The sequence below is a fragment of the Alnus glutinosa genome, chromosome 6, assembly GCF_958979055.1.
Source record: "Alnus glutinosa chromosome 6, dhAlnGlut1.1, whole genome shotgun sequence".
Lineage (NCBI taxonomy): Eukaryota > Viridiplantae > Streptophyta > Magnoliopsida > Fagales > Betulaceae > Alnus > Alnus glutinosa.
In genome coordinates this window covers 26,833,089-26,845,089 of record NC_084891.1, presented here as the reverse complement: position 1 = coordinate 26,845,089, position 12,001 = coordinate 26,833,089, and the positions used below count along the sequence as shown (strand labels likewise).

The 12,001-nt window shown below is 33.6% G+C and overlaps 1 protein-coding gene across 1 annotated transcript; it reads left to right on the top strand.

Moving 5' to 3' along the window:
• The first annotated feature begins 3,968 nt into the window (after positions 1-3,968).
• LOC133870686 (bifunctional nuclease 2-like) lies at positions 3,969-9,168 on the top strand. The gene is made up of 11 exons (XM_062307862.1): positions 3,969-4,335; positions 4,997-5,317; positions 5,624-5,794; positions 5,906-5,955; positions 6,136-6,192; positions 6,289-6,354; positions 6,485-6,559; positions 7,497-7,615; positions 7,845-7,936; positions 8,473-8,527; positions 8,737-9,168. Exons 2-11 carry the CDS (start codon positions 5,017-5,019, stop codon positions 8,750-8,752), a joined length of 1,002 nt encoding a protein of 333 aa, XP_062163846.1. The 5' UTR covers positions 3,969-4,335; positions 4,997-5,016; the 3' UTR covers positions 8,753-9,168.
• Positions 9,169-12,001: the final 2,833 nt, after the last annotated feature.

Sequence of the window (12,001 nt, the reverse complement as noted above, 5' to 3'; positions counted from 1 at the left end):
TATTCCTTTATAAATTATTATTTTATATTTCCATACTCTTAGGTCTCTAAATTCTAGATGAAAAAAGAAAAACTTGAAAGCGACATCTTTTGAAGCTATTGCCTTAAAAAATTAAGTCGAAGATACATTGCCGTTACAACTCTATATATTAAATTAAACTTATCTGTATACGATTCAGTTACAATCATGCATGTAAAAATAGAAGGAAAATAGAAATAAGAAAAGTGATAATCCGGTGTATTAGGCTCTAGTATATTTAGTGTCTTTTAAATGATGTGTCAAATTCTTACTGAATGTTGTAAAAGTGGTGTTTTCAAATTAATCTGTATATAATGCAACTATTATTTTATAAATAATTAACATTTCATTTTCTACTTCCTCCCGAAACGTGTAATGAACATTGCAATAAATGATGTCATGCTAAAAACCCACGATTTTGTGATTGTTACTTCCACGATAAAATTATTAATGTATACTAAAGACTGTTGTGGTGTCTTTGATGTTGTTTTTACGAAAAGGACCAAAAAAAAGAAAAAAAAGAAAAGCAGATGTTCCTTTAGAGTAGGCCAAATACAAAAATGTAAGCTTGATTCCTTATGCATCATGTAGTGTGAACAAGCTAGTATCTTCCAGCAGTACTCCTCGCATAATTCGAAGGCTAAATAAACAACGAATTAACCAGCTTTTATCCTTTGCTAGCTAGCTGTGAAATTTCATGGTGAACCGCACTCAACTTTTTAACTATATATCTTTTGATAAAAAAAAGAAAAAAAGAAGAAGGTATAATTAGGAGTGATAATTCGTATTCACATGTTAGGATTAGGTTAAGAGATGGATATAAGACTATATAGATTAATTATAATTCGATCCATTTAATCAAACGGTCCAAACCTCTAAACCATAACCTGCTAATTCTTTGATGGGTTCACGGGCTGTGTAATCAAAAAATTTCAGCCTTAAATATCACGTGTCAATTTCAAGTTGTGTTGAGGCATAAGTATAAGAATATATAGGACAACCCTAACCGAACTTATTTAATTAAACATGTCAAATATCTCAACCATTATCTACTAATTTCGTATTAAGTTCGTATAAATAACGTGGAGTTGTAAGAAAAGTTTATACATATACATATATATATATATATATATATATATATATATATATATATATATATATATATATATATATATAAAAGGACAAAGAAGGAATTTAAAGGTTATAATATATTGATGGTGGGGAAACTTACAATTGGGGGATTCTATGAAGGAAACTCAATTGGTGGAGATTTATTGACGGGATTTGCTAACTTTCATCTTATTTCACATTTTTCACCGGCATTTTCGAAGAACTTCTTTGACCTTTTTCCTGCAAGTTTCATCTATCGCGCGTTAAGTATGTCGTTACTGTTCTAAGTTCTAATAATAATAATATTAATTTGATAAAAAATAAAATAAATATTGATTAAAAAGATTCTAATAAATAATAAATACTTAAAAATTCTAAAAAACACATTGGTCCATGATCCTGTATGGAACAACAAATATTTAATAGATATAATATCTATTTGCATTTTACTTATTAAAGTTGATGTGGTGTGATCTCAATAACAGTTAATGAATGAAATGCAGATACTTATTTAATATATAGCGTTTTTATAAATTTAATGGGGAGTCGGTACCCACTGCCATTGGTCGTGGAATGTTTACACCCCTTACCAAGATTTAGATCTTTGAAAATTTTAAAGAATTTGGTCCGAGAATAAGGTATGGAGTGCCGAATAAGTGAGTTCCGCACTTGTGATTGTCCAAAAACTTACCCGCACATCTCAAACCCCAAGATCTCCTTTCTAATTTAGAGAATTCAGGTAAAAAAAATTCTAGAAAATCTCAGTCCCCCCTTACCCCATTGTAATTTATAGCCAAGCTTGGAAGTAAAATCTAAACAATAATTCAGGCTCTGGAGTGGAATCTAAAAGCTGATATTTTGAGGGGAAAAAACAGAAATTTGATATTCTGAGACTAATAAGAGCCTTATCCAGATCATCCCAGTATGTAACTGCATACGTGGCGCTCGTAAGAGAATCTTGATATCGTCCGCGGCCGGCAATGTGTTCTGTCGGATTGAGATCGATAGCCGCTGATGATGTCATCATAAGCATATGGGGAGGTTTTGGGGTCAGACTTGTTCTATCCATTCAAATAAAAAAGTCGTAAGTACCCTTCTAGCTAGAACCATATTACGGAAAGGTTGTCCTAGCAGTCATAGCACAATATTCCGTCGTAATAATTAAAAATTGAAGTTGTTGGCTGGGGCCCGTCCCATCTTCGCATCTAAGCCTGTTCCATCTATCACGGTAAAAATTGATTGTTTTGAGGGACGAACAAGAAAAAGGGAAAAAAAAAAGCTTTTTAAGCAATAAATAAACCAAAACTCCAACATTTTCTTCAAAGCTAGGCCAGGTTTATTGGCTAATAAATTCTTCTTGAAAGTATTTTTTGTTTTTAATTTGATTTTTATTTCATTAAACTTAATAAATTAACAAACAATTCAAAATAAAAAAGTATTTTTATAAATTTTTTTTACTCTTTCTAATAAGAATAGTCTGACAAAATAAATGCTTAATTATTTTAAAAAATTAAATAATAATAACAAAATATTAGAGTAACGATGTCGTTGTCCAGTAAAAAAGAAGAGTGATTGCACACCCACTTTCGTTGGGGCCTATTGTGGTGGTCGCGCAACTACCTCGATCAGGATAGGTGCAGCCGCGCAACTATCATTCTTCTCAATAACCATGTGATCACTCTTTTTTTTTTTTTTCCTTATAATTTTAATTTTTTTAAAAGTAAAAAGTCATTTGTACATATGTTTGTGTTTTCTCAAAATAAGCAGGTATACCCACAAAAAAACATTTTCTCAAATATGGTCCATACTAGAAAAATACTTTTAAAAAGACTTCTTACATTTATGTCCAACAATATGTATATATTTTGTTTGTCTCCCACGTTAACAAATAGTTATTAGATGTGATTTTAGACACTAACATTTTAAAAATATTATTAATTTTTTATGCAATCAGGCAACTCTCTACTGATTGCGGTAATTAATTTGGTCCACTGTCTTTGTTATATATTATATCCAAATAATCCAATGGATTATGGATCAATAAGTTCAGTCGGAGTTAGAAGTTCTTATAAATACGGTTAGTGGCTAATTTTTTTTTAACCTTATAATTTTTTTAAAAAAAAATTGGGAGGCTCTCCCTCCAACCTGATGGTCATGTACACCATTATATCTCTCTTTTTTCGTTTTATCAATTTGATTTTTCAATGACAATTTTACTCTCTCGTAGTAAATTATCATTTCGATGAATTCGAGGAATTATTATATTGAGACATACAATCGTAAAAACATGTTAATAAAAAAGCATGTAATGGGAATAGGATATAACAACCCTTCTTCACAATTTACCATTAAAATTAAGAAGTAAGTCAAACCTAATAGTAGAATTAAGAAAGTAATCGCTTACTAACTAGCCAACCATTTTAACATTAATTAATGTGTTAGATATCACACGTCATAATTTTTCTATAAGCCTTAATCCTTTTTCTCATAAGTAAATAATATTATATTGATTCATCGACAATAACTACTTTACCATAGAGTAATGAAACAACAAGATCACAATAATTTTTTTTTCTCCAAATTGGGTGGGAAAAAATTGATCTAACTTAATTTATTTAATTTGTTTTTTATTGATGTGATATTGTCAATCAGTTTTTAAAATTTATTTAAAAAAAAAATCAAGAACTAATTTTAGCAGTTTCAGGTCCAAGTGATTAGAAATAAAAGTGTGATTTATAGTATTATTTTTTTAAAAATAAAATAAATTAACCAATAGGGTCATAACCGTAATTGGACAGACACATCATTGAAAATAAATGTCCAACTCTATTTCCCGAATAAACAAGAATCTCTTATCTCCTCGCCCCCGTCTGTCATTGCTTTTATCCAGTGCTCGTCGTCGGTCATTTCCAACCCCTTCAGTTGCTTCATCCACAAGCTATATCTTCTTCAGCTAAAAATTCCACAATATTCCGTCTGATTTTCCGATTCCAATCGGATCTTTAAGACTTGTGTATAATTTAACATACCGATCGTCCTGCGATTTTATCCGCTCGGAATTGAATTCCGGAATTCGTGAATCCTGGGAATTCCGTGGGAGAGGACGAAGAACTGAAGGGAATTTTCATGTTTGTGGTCGTGATCGGTGATTAAGAGCTATTGATCGCTGATCCCTGATTAAGGTCTAGAGCTTTTGGAGGCTTTCAGGTGTGGTTATAGACTAATAGTTATAGGTTTTGATTAATTTATTCTGTGTGGTTGATTCTTTTAACACTTACTGATCGAGAGATCAGAAAACTCCACTGAGAGTCTGAGAGAGAGAGAGAGAGACAGAAGCACGTTGTCTCTCCGAAAGTCTTATTTGTGTTTGGTTTTCGAGAAAGATGAAAAAAAAAAAAAAAAAAAAAAAAAAAAAAAGAGAGAGAAAGGGGAGAAATATTATGAATTTTATGTTATTAGCGGTTATATAATATTTCTAAATAAGGAAAAACCTGACATTGGAAGGGACAGATTGTTTATTTTTGGCGGGTTCCGTTTTGAGTAACACCCCCCCCCCCCCCCCCAAGAATCTTAAGAAATCAAAAAATCATGAAGGATCTTTTCTTTTTCGCGCACTTTCGTTGCAACCAAATTAGTGTTAATGCATTTGTAATGAATTCATATTTTTTTTCATTAAAAAAAAAAAAAAGAAGAAAAAGAAAAAGAAAAAGAAAAAGAAAATCACGTCGCATATCTCTTGTAATCATCAAAATCATTTTTAAAATTATTTTAGGCTTCAGATCTGATATATGCAATAACGATATGTTTTCCTTTTTCTTGTCGACAAAACCATCACCATCACCATCTCTCTTCTTTTTTTTTTTATCAGTTGGTATTGAAGCAGGTAATATGGGGTCTCTGCAAGGACCAGTTATTTGCCCCACAGTTCGAGCAAAGCAAGTGGGATTTTACAGTTTGCCAAAGGTTGGCCCTTTCCTGAAGGCCAGGCTGCTAAGAAGTGAATTCTTGGGATTCAAAGGGATCAGTTGTACGAAGACTAAAGTAGGGATTCTTTCTCACCAATTACACGCTCGAAGGTGCAAAACGGTGCATTGTAGTTACAGTCCATCCTCCAATGGGAATGGAAGCCCTGCGGAGAACTTCAATGAAAATGATGAAGATTATGTTAACTCTAGCGTGATTGAAGCAGGTAAGCTAAGGTAGTGGCTAGCTCACGTCTTTGGGTTTTTATATTCCACAGAATTCTCATAATTTGCTTTTAAATTATCATGCTCATGTTAATCGTAGATTGTTCTGAACCCATTTTGTTTGCTATGCTTATATATGGTGGCAATTTTTTTAGAAGATATAAATTTGACTCTAAATTTGATTGTTGAAAAGAAACAATATGGGTCACCGGCCTGTGTACTATAACAGTACCACTGATTTTCCAACTTATCCTGTGATGGTCAATGTTCCATTAATTGATATATGTATCCTTGGCTGTTGGGTATAGTTGAGGTGAAGAGTGGAGCAGATGGTTTCATGATCAAAATGAGGGATGGTAGGCATCTAAGATGTGTCCACAACAACCCTCAGGGTGGGCATCTGCCAGATTATGCTCCACATCCTGCAATTGTATTGAAAATGGATGATGGGACGGGTCTTCTTCTTCCCATAATTGTTTGTATGTTCATCTTGCTTCTGATTCTTTCAGAATATTTTTTTTCCTATAATTATATCAGATACTGCTAATTTCTCCATCATTTTGACAGTTGTGATTTTCCTTTAATTGCAGTGGAGATGCCAAGTGTGTTACTAATGGCAGCAGTGCGCAATGTTCCAATTGTATGTGTCAATACAGACTTGCTCCCTCTCTCTTCCTTGTGTACAATTTTTATTCGCTCTCTCTTCCTTATGTTGTATTTTATTCCGAGATGTATTGAACTATCAATTCTGACTTAAGCAAAAATCTTGGTTTTGTGTCTAACAGCTCTTCTGAAAATTATAATGTGGTTATTTTGTCAGGCTAGACCCACTCTTTATCAAGTGGTTAAGGAGATGATCGATAAGATGGGCTATGAAGTATGTGTGTTTGTTCGCTCTTAGAATCAGATTATACCACTTTGAACATGCTTTCTTCATTAGTTAGAATATGATACTGGTTTTCTATTTCTGCAGGTCAGACTTGTTAGAGTTACTAAGAGAGTGCATGAAGCATATTTTGCTCAGTTATACCTTACCAAGGCATATAACAGTTGTCCTTTTTTATTCTTTTTCTTTTTTGGTTGTGGGGGGGAGGGGATGTGCTAAATTATACAATTTATAGATTTTTAAGAAGATAAGTGTCTGATTACACTGTTTGTTGTTGTAACAGGTGGGTAATGGGACAGAGTGTGTCAGTTTTGACCTTCGACCTTCAGATGCCATCAACATTGCAGTAAGATGCAAGGTACTCTTTGCATATCGATGTTCATAAACTTTTTTCTCCATATAATTTTGTTAGTATTGGAACTTACCATTATTTTAAAAATGATTTACAATTGTGTGAAGTGGTTAGTGAAACACTATAGTTGATATATCAACAAAAAGTAGAATATGCAAAAATTAAGGTTTGCTATGGCAGGGAAGTTCCATTTACTCTCAAGACAGATTTCTCATTTTTCAAATTGAAAGAACCAGGAAGAGGGATGGTAAGCCTGATCAATTTAATTAGTCCTAGAAAGAGAAGAATGTCAAGTTCCAACCAAGCATGCCTGTGATTGTCTTTGCTTTTGCATTCATTCCTAGCTAATTTGGTAGCATGATTGTGTGCAATACATCACATTATATGCATGATCTGGATATATTGATAATGATTTGGTTATTTATTGTGAATTGCACTGCTTGTCTTGTAAACTGCTTGGGATTGAGGGTCGGAGGGAGGGATAGGTGTGCTTGTGTGGATGGTGATGCGCTACCTCTAATGTAGTTGAATGTGGAACCCACAATTGTGTGCGTGGCTTCTTGAACCCAAAAGTTCTTGGAGGTCTTTGGGCTTGGAATTTTATTGAAATGCATGTAGTCCGAAGTTCTTATACTTGACAAGCCAAGATTTAATGTTTCGTTAAATTGGATATTTATGTATTGAACTCTGTATGTGGCACCTTGTGCTTAATATGTTATCTGTAATTCCTGGTTGATTTCCTTAGCTTCGTAACTCATTTTGATGCCACAATGAGCAATAAATAAATACTATAGAAGTATAGACTGAAGTGTGGTAGTAGGCCTATTGCTGACGCAAGTTATTGTAACATGTTGGTTCTCTGAGGTTGACCTTGCATTGAAATATGAATGCTTTTAAATGCTATGGATTGATGATTGACTGCGTGTTTGTTTTTCATGTGCAGGTGCCAATTCAAGTAAACAAGTACTTGGCATATAGTGATGGAATGAGAGTCATTGAATCTGGCAGGCTGTCAATGCACACCCCAGCTTCAGATGGCTTATTATTTACTGAAATGGATCGGTAATTCTTATGGTTACTAGGGCCTTTTTTGTTATCAAATTCTGAAAGTTGATAAATAATAAACTGGAAAGCTAGGCTGAGAATTATGGCTGTTACCTTTGGGTACCATGACAAGTAACTGCTTTGGTTAGTGTTCATCTAATAGATAGGACGATTAGAAAATAACTGTCTATATTGTGCCTTTGAATTTGGTGAAGGAAGTTTTTAATTGAAGATGATATGGTTTCAGGCCAAGTGGTCAACCATGCGTTGAAACAAAGGAGTTTGATCTTGTGCGCAACATGCTAATTGCTGTCGTTGAAGAACGCTACAGAGATGCTGGTACATCTTTCTTGTCTGCTTGGGATTAGGTCAATTTTTTAATGGCTGATCTATTTCCCATGTTTAAATTGAGGTCAAGCACTGCAACTTGCTGCAGGTTTTGAACCATAGCGCATGATAATTTGACATTGTGCTCTCTGCCAGTAATTGGGACGAGTCTGTCTTTTGTGTAAAGACTTGATTTTCTAACTATTAGGTGTCATTACTTGGAAGGGAACTAGCCATATTATATATGGTTCAATTTGTGTACCAACTGATTATTTTTATTAATTGTGTTAAAAGGAAGATAAAGAGTTTGCTCTTTAGCCAGTTCAAGGCACAACCCTGTTTATAACTGTAGTCATTATGAAATTTTTAATTATAATTCGATGTTACTTATTGTTTATAAGAATGATGCTATAGCTGTACAGATCCCATTGTGGCAGTCCTCTCTCTCTCCCCCCCCCTCCCCAAAAAAAGAAGAAAAGAATATGGTTGATTTTCCTTGTTTATGTTAGAGGTTTGGAATTCTCACGATTCTGGTGCTCTAATTACAGCTCAGTGGAGGGACAAACTCAGTCAACTTCGGGCTAGAAGGAACATAAATAACAGGTATGGAGCGTATTATTTCTCCCAATTGAATAATATGTGCTGTGGTTGCAGGGCCATTACTGTCCATCTCTTCTATGACCTCCCCTAACAACTCCCCTTTATTTCTTCCAAACAAATAAAAGGGGGAAAAACTTGTTTTAATCACATGTTTTTATCTTCATCTCTTCTGCTGCTAAATTATTAGGGTGACCATTTCATTTTTGTTTCAGCTCTTGGACAGTATAAACTGTACATAAAAAAATTCTTCAGAGTCGAGGAGGTCAGCAACATAACAGTGATTTCTCTCCTCCCTTCTACCTATATATATATATGTATGTAGCAAGCTTGTGAATATATGTAAATACAAACTTTTTAATGTAAATGTACTTTTTGAGCTCTGCTTATTATTCTGCTGCTGCTTCCAATGCAAATGGGCTGTTACCAAGGATGCCTAGTTCTTATCATCGGCACATTGCTGGGCTGTGCTTCACTGTTTGGCCAGCAGCTGTATGGGATGTTTAGTTGCAAATTGTGTATGGGATGTTTGGTTCCAATTGATGACACGTATTATTTTGGCTGGGTTCTTGTAGAATTTGTAACTTGCTATCTTCTTGCCTGGCAGAAACTAGATCTTGTGGAATCATATTGAATATTTGAAGATACATGCATTTATATGCTGACTGTTAGTGACTAGCTGACTGTCGTCAAAATTTTAGGGTTTAAGTGTGTCGACTTCTCTTGCTTGCTTTACCTCAGACTTTGTCATGCTTGTCCTTAGTTAACCTAACATGGATTCACTCAATTTCAAATGAAATGAAAATGAGCAATTTTATTGTCAGGACTTTATTTTGTGGCATCAGGGATATCGTTAGATACAATAAAATAAATTATAACAATGAAATAGCTCATTTTCATTTCACTTGAAATGGAGAGAATCTTGGTTAACCGTTTATCTATATAAATGATGCCTTACAAGATATAATTACGTTAAAAATGCATTAAAATAATAAATAATGCGATAGCTTTAATGGTTGGTATATCATGTCAATTGGCTTCTCCAACTAAGAACAAGATGAGCCTCTAGTGTGAATTAGCTTTGAATTTGTTGGATTACTCGATAGTCTTAACCATGGCCTAACTTTTATTATTATTATTTTTCCTAGTCTTAGCAAATGGGTCCTGCACTCTAATTTGCTCAGGACAAGTTTTGCAGCCTCATCTATTTGGATTGCCCGAATTTTAAGTCAATTGTAGGGATCTTGTTAGTTGTTGATTAGTTGTTGTAGGGGGCTGGTTAGTTGTTGATTTTTGACGGCATCGCAAAAGGCAAAGCCATGTTAGTGGTCCCCGTTGACCCTACGAGCTGGTTAAGATGTCTTTTTTTCCACTCTGTTGAATTGATTGGTAATTGGCAGTTATGGAACTTCCCTTCACCACGCGCGAAAAGGAATCGTCTCTTCTTTAATTATTTCTTCTCTTAAATCGTGTAAAAATTCTCTTATCTTATTGACTATCACTCGTCTTTCAATCCCGTGAATCCATGATTGTACGTAATTGGATGAGCTTGTTCAGTTCGTAGACTGTGTTACATAGTTGATTATTTGCAATTTTTTTTAGATAAATTTTGAAAAAAGGAGTGGTAAAATCATAGCAATAAAGACTAGAAAAAGTGGTCACGCCATTATCCAAAAACTCACTTATATTTTATCCCATTTGACCAAAATATCAAGAACGGGCAACATGTTCAAGTTGATAACAAATAAAACAAAACAAGCTATTGTCCTGCAATGTCTATTGGATTTGGGGGAGACAAAAGGATACGTTTTTATTAGCTGTCAACATCGCAAAGAAGGAAAAAAACCCAATAATGCAACTGGGCTAGACGAAGTTATACAAGTCCAAGGAGCATCTCAAGTATCTCAAACAAAAAAAGAAAAAAGTTTCAAAACAACAAATTTAAAAAATAGATAAAAAAAAAGCTATTTTGATAAGGATGGGCCGTAAAATTTAACTTTTGCAGCTTCTAATGAGATATTGACACATTATTTAAACACACAATAAACATTAAACATGAAAACACCGGATTTTATCTTCTCTTTATTCGCAGATTTCTCTACGCCTTTTCTTTCTCATTCTCCATCTTTATTGCAAGGAACCTCAGGAATTTGTCGGATCTGCTGAATCCATGCTTCAAGCCACCGCAACTTCTTGCCCCCCTCTCTCTGTGTGTTTCATTTGGGTTGGAGGGGTGGGGGGACTTCATCAAGCATAAATTGTAGGTTTTGCTACTCCTCATTTCATATACCATAATTGCTTAATAACTCCCTTCCAATGTCATCGTAATTGCTAGAGCTTTCAGTATCACCTTTGCTCAAATATATGGTTACAAGTGTAAATTTCCTTCATGTCAACGGTTTTCAAATATAGGAATCGTCATTCTTGAAATGAGGGGTTTACAGCTTGTGTTTGTGTTGCTTCTCTATGTTAGACAAGCAAGGAACCGAGGCTACCCTTGCTAGTTCAGAAAGCAGAGAATATAGTATGAGCTAGAACTGTACGATAAACATTCTTGAAATGAGAGGTCTACTGTCCAGAAATCATTATTCTTTAATTTGTTTAAAAGGATTGGGTATTTTTATGTCTATTGTATTTTTTTGATTTTTGGTGACTTGTCCACTTATAATTTGCTGCTGTAAAATGAGGGGTTTACAGCCTATCCTAATAAAAGGTATTCTCATATATATATATATATATATATAAGAAGAATATATCACAAAGCACTTCGCAGGCGTATTGGGTAGATAAAGAATTGGAAATCTCATATATGTAAATGTAATGATCTTAAAATTTATCCCTATGGTCTAATGTAATTTAATAATTATATGGGATGTATGGGAGTGCATGTATTCGAAGAAGATAGAGTTTTCGTTATAATTGGATTGTAGAAAATTTCATCAACTAAGTTTATTAAATTGACATTTATCTTAAGAGTACGTAATTCTCATGTGCATTTTTAAAATATCTGCTATATTATTCTTATTAAAAATGCATGTAAAAATTACATGCTTGACAAATATCAATTTAATAGACTGAATTGAAAGAAGTTCTTTTAATCAATTTTAGAAAAAAAAAACTTTGTTGAAAGAGTAATTAGGATCAAGTGTCTGTTTGATTTAACGGTTTTAAAATGTGCTGTACGAAAAATAACGATTTCAAATTGCATAATGAAAACGTCATTTTTAAATATGTAATTAAGGTAAAATTGCAGTTCGATTTTTAAAACCGTAAATTTCAAAAAACGCACAACATACCTGGGGTTTGTAAGCATTACTGAATTACTATATTTTTTCTCAAACTTTATAGGAGATATTTTCACATTTTTATTTACAAATGTGCACTTTACTAATTTATCATTTCCATTGCATACGTGACTGACAGACATGAATTTCACCCATGTATATAGTTCTGCACAATCGGCTTTTCTCTTACTCAAAA

Coding starts and splice junctions, on each gene's coding strand:
- LOC133870686 (XM_062307862.1), top strand. CDS start 5,017: ATGGGGTCTCTGCAAGGACCAGTTATTTGCCCCACAGTTCGAGCAAAG. Junction 5,318..5,623: donor CTCTAGCGTGATTGAAGCAG/GTAAGCTAAGGT, acceptor TGTTGGGTATAG/TTGAGGTGAAGAGTGGAGCA. Junction 5,795..5,905: donor TCTTCTTCCCATAATTGTTT/GTATGTTCATCT, acceptor CTTTAATTGCAG/TGGAGATGCCAAGTGTGTTA.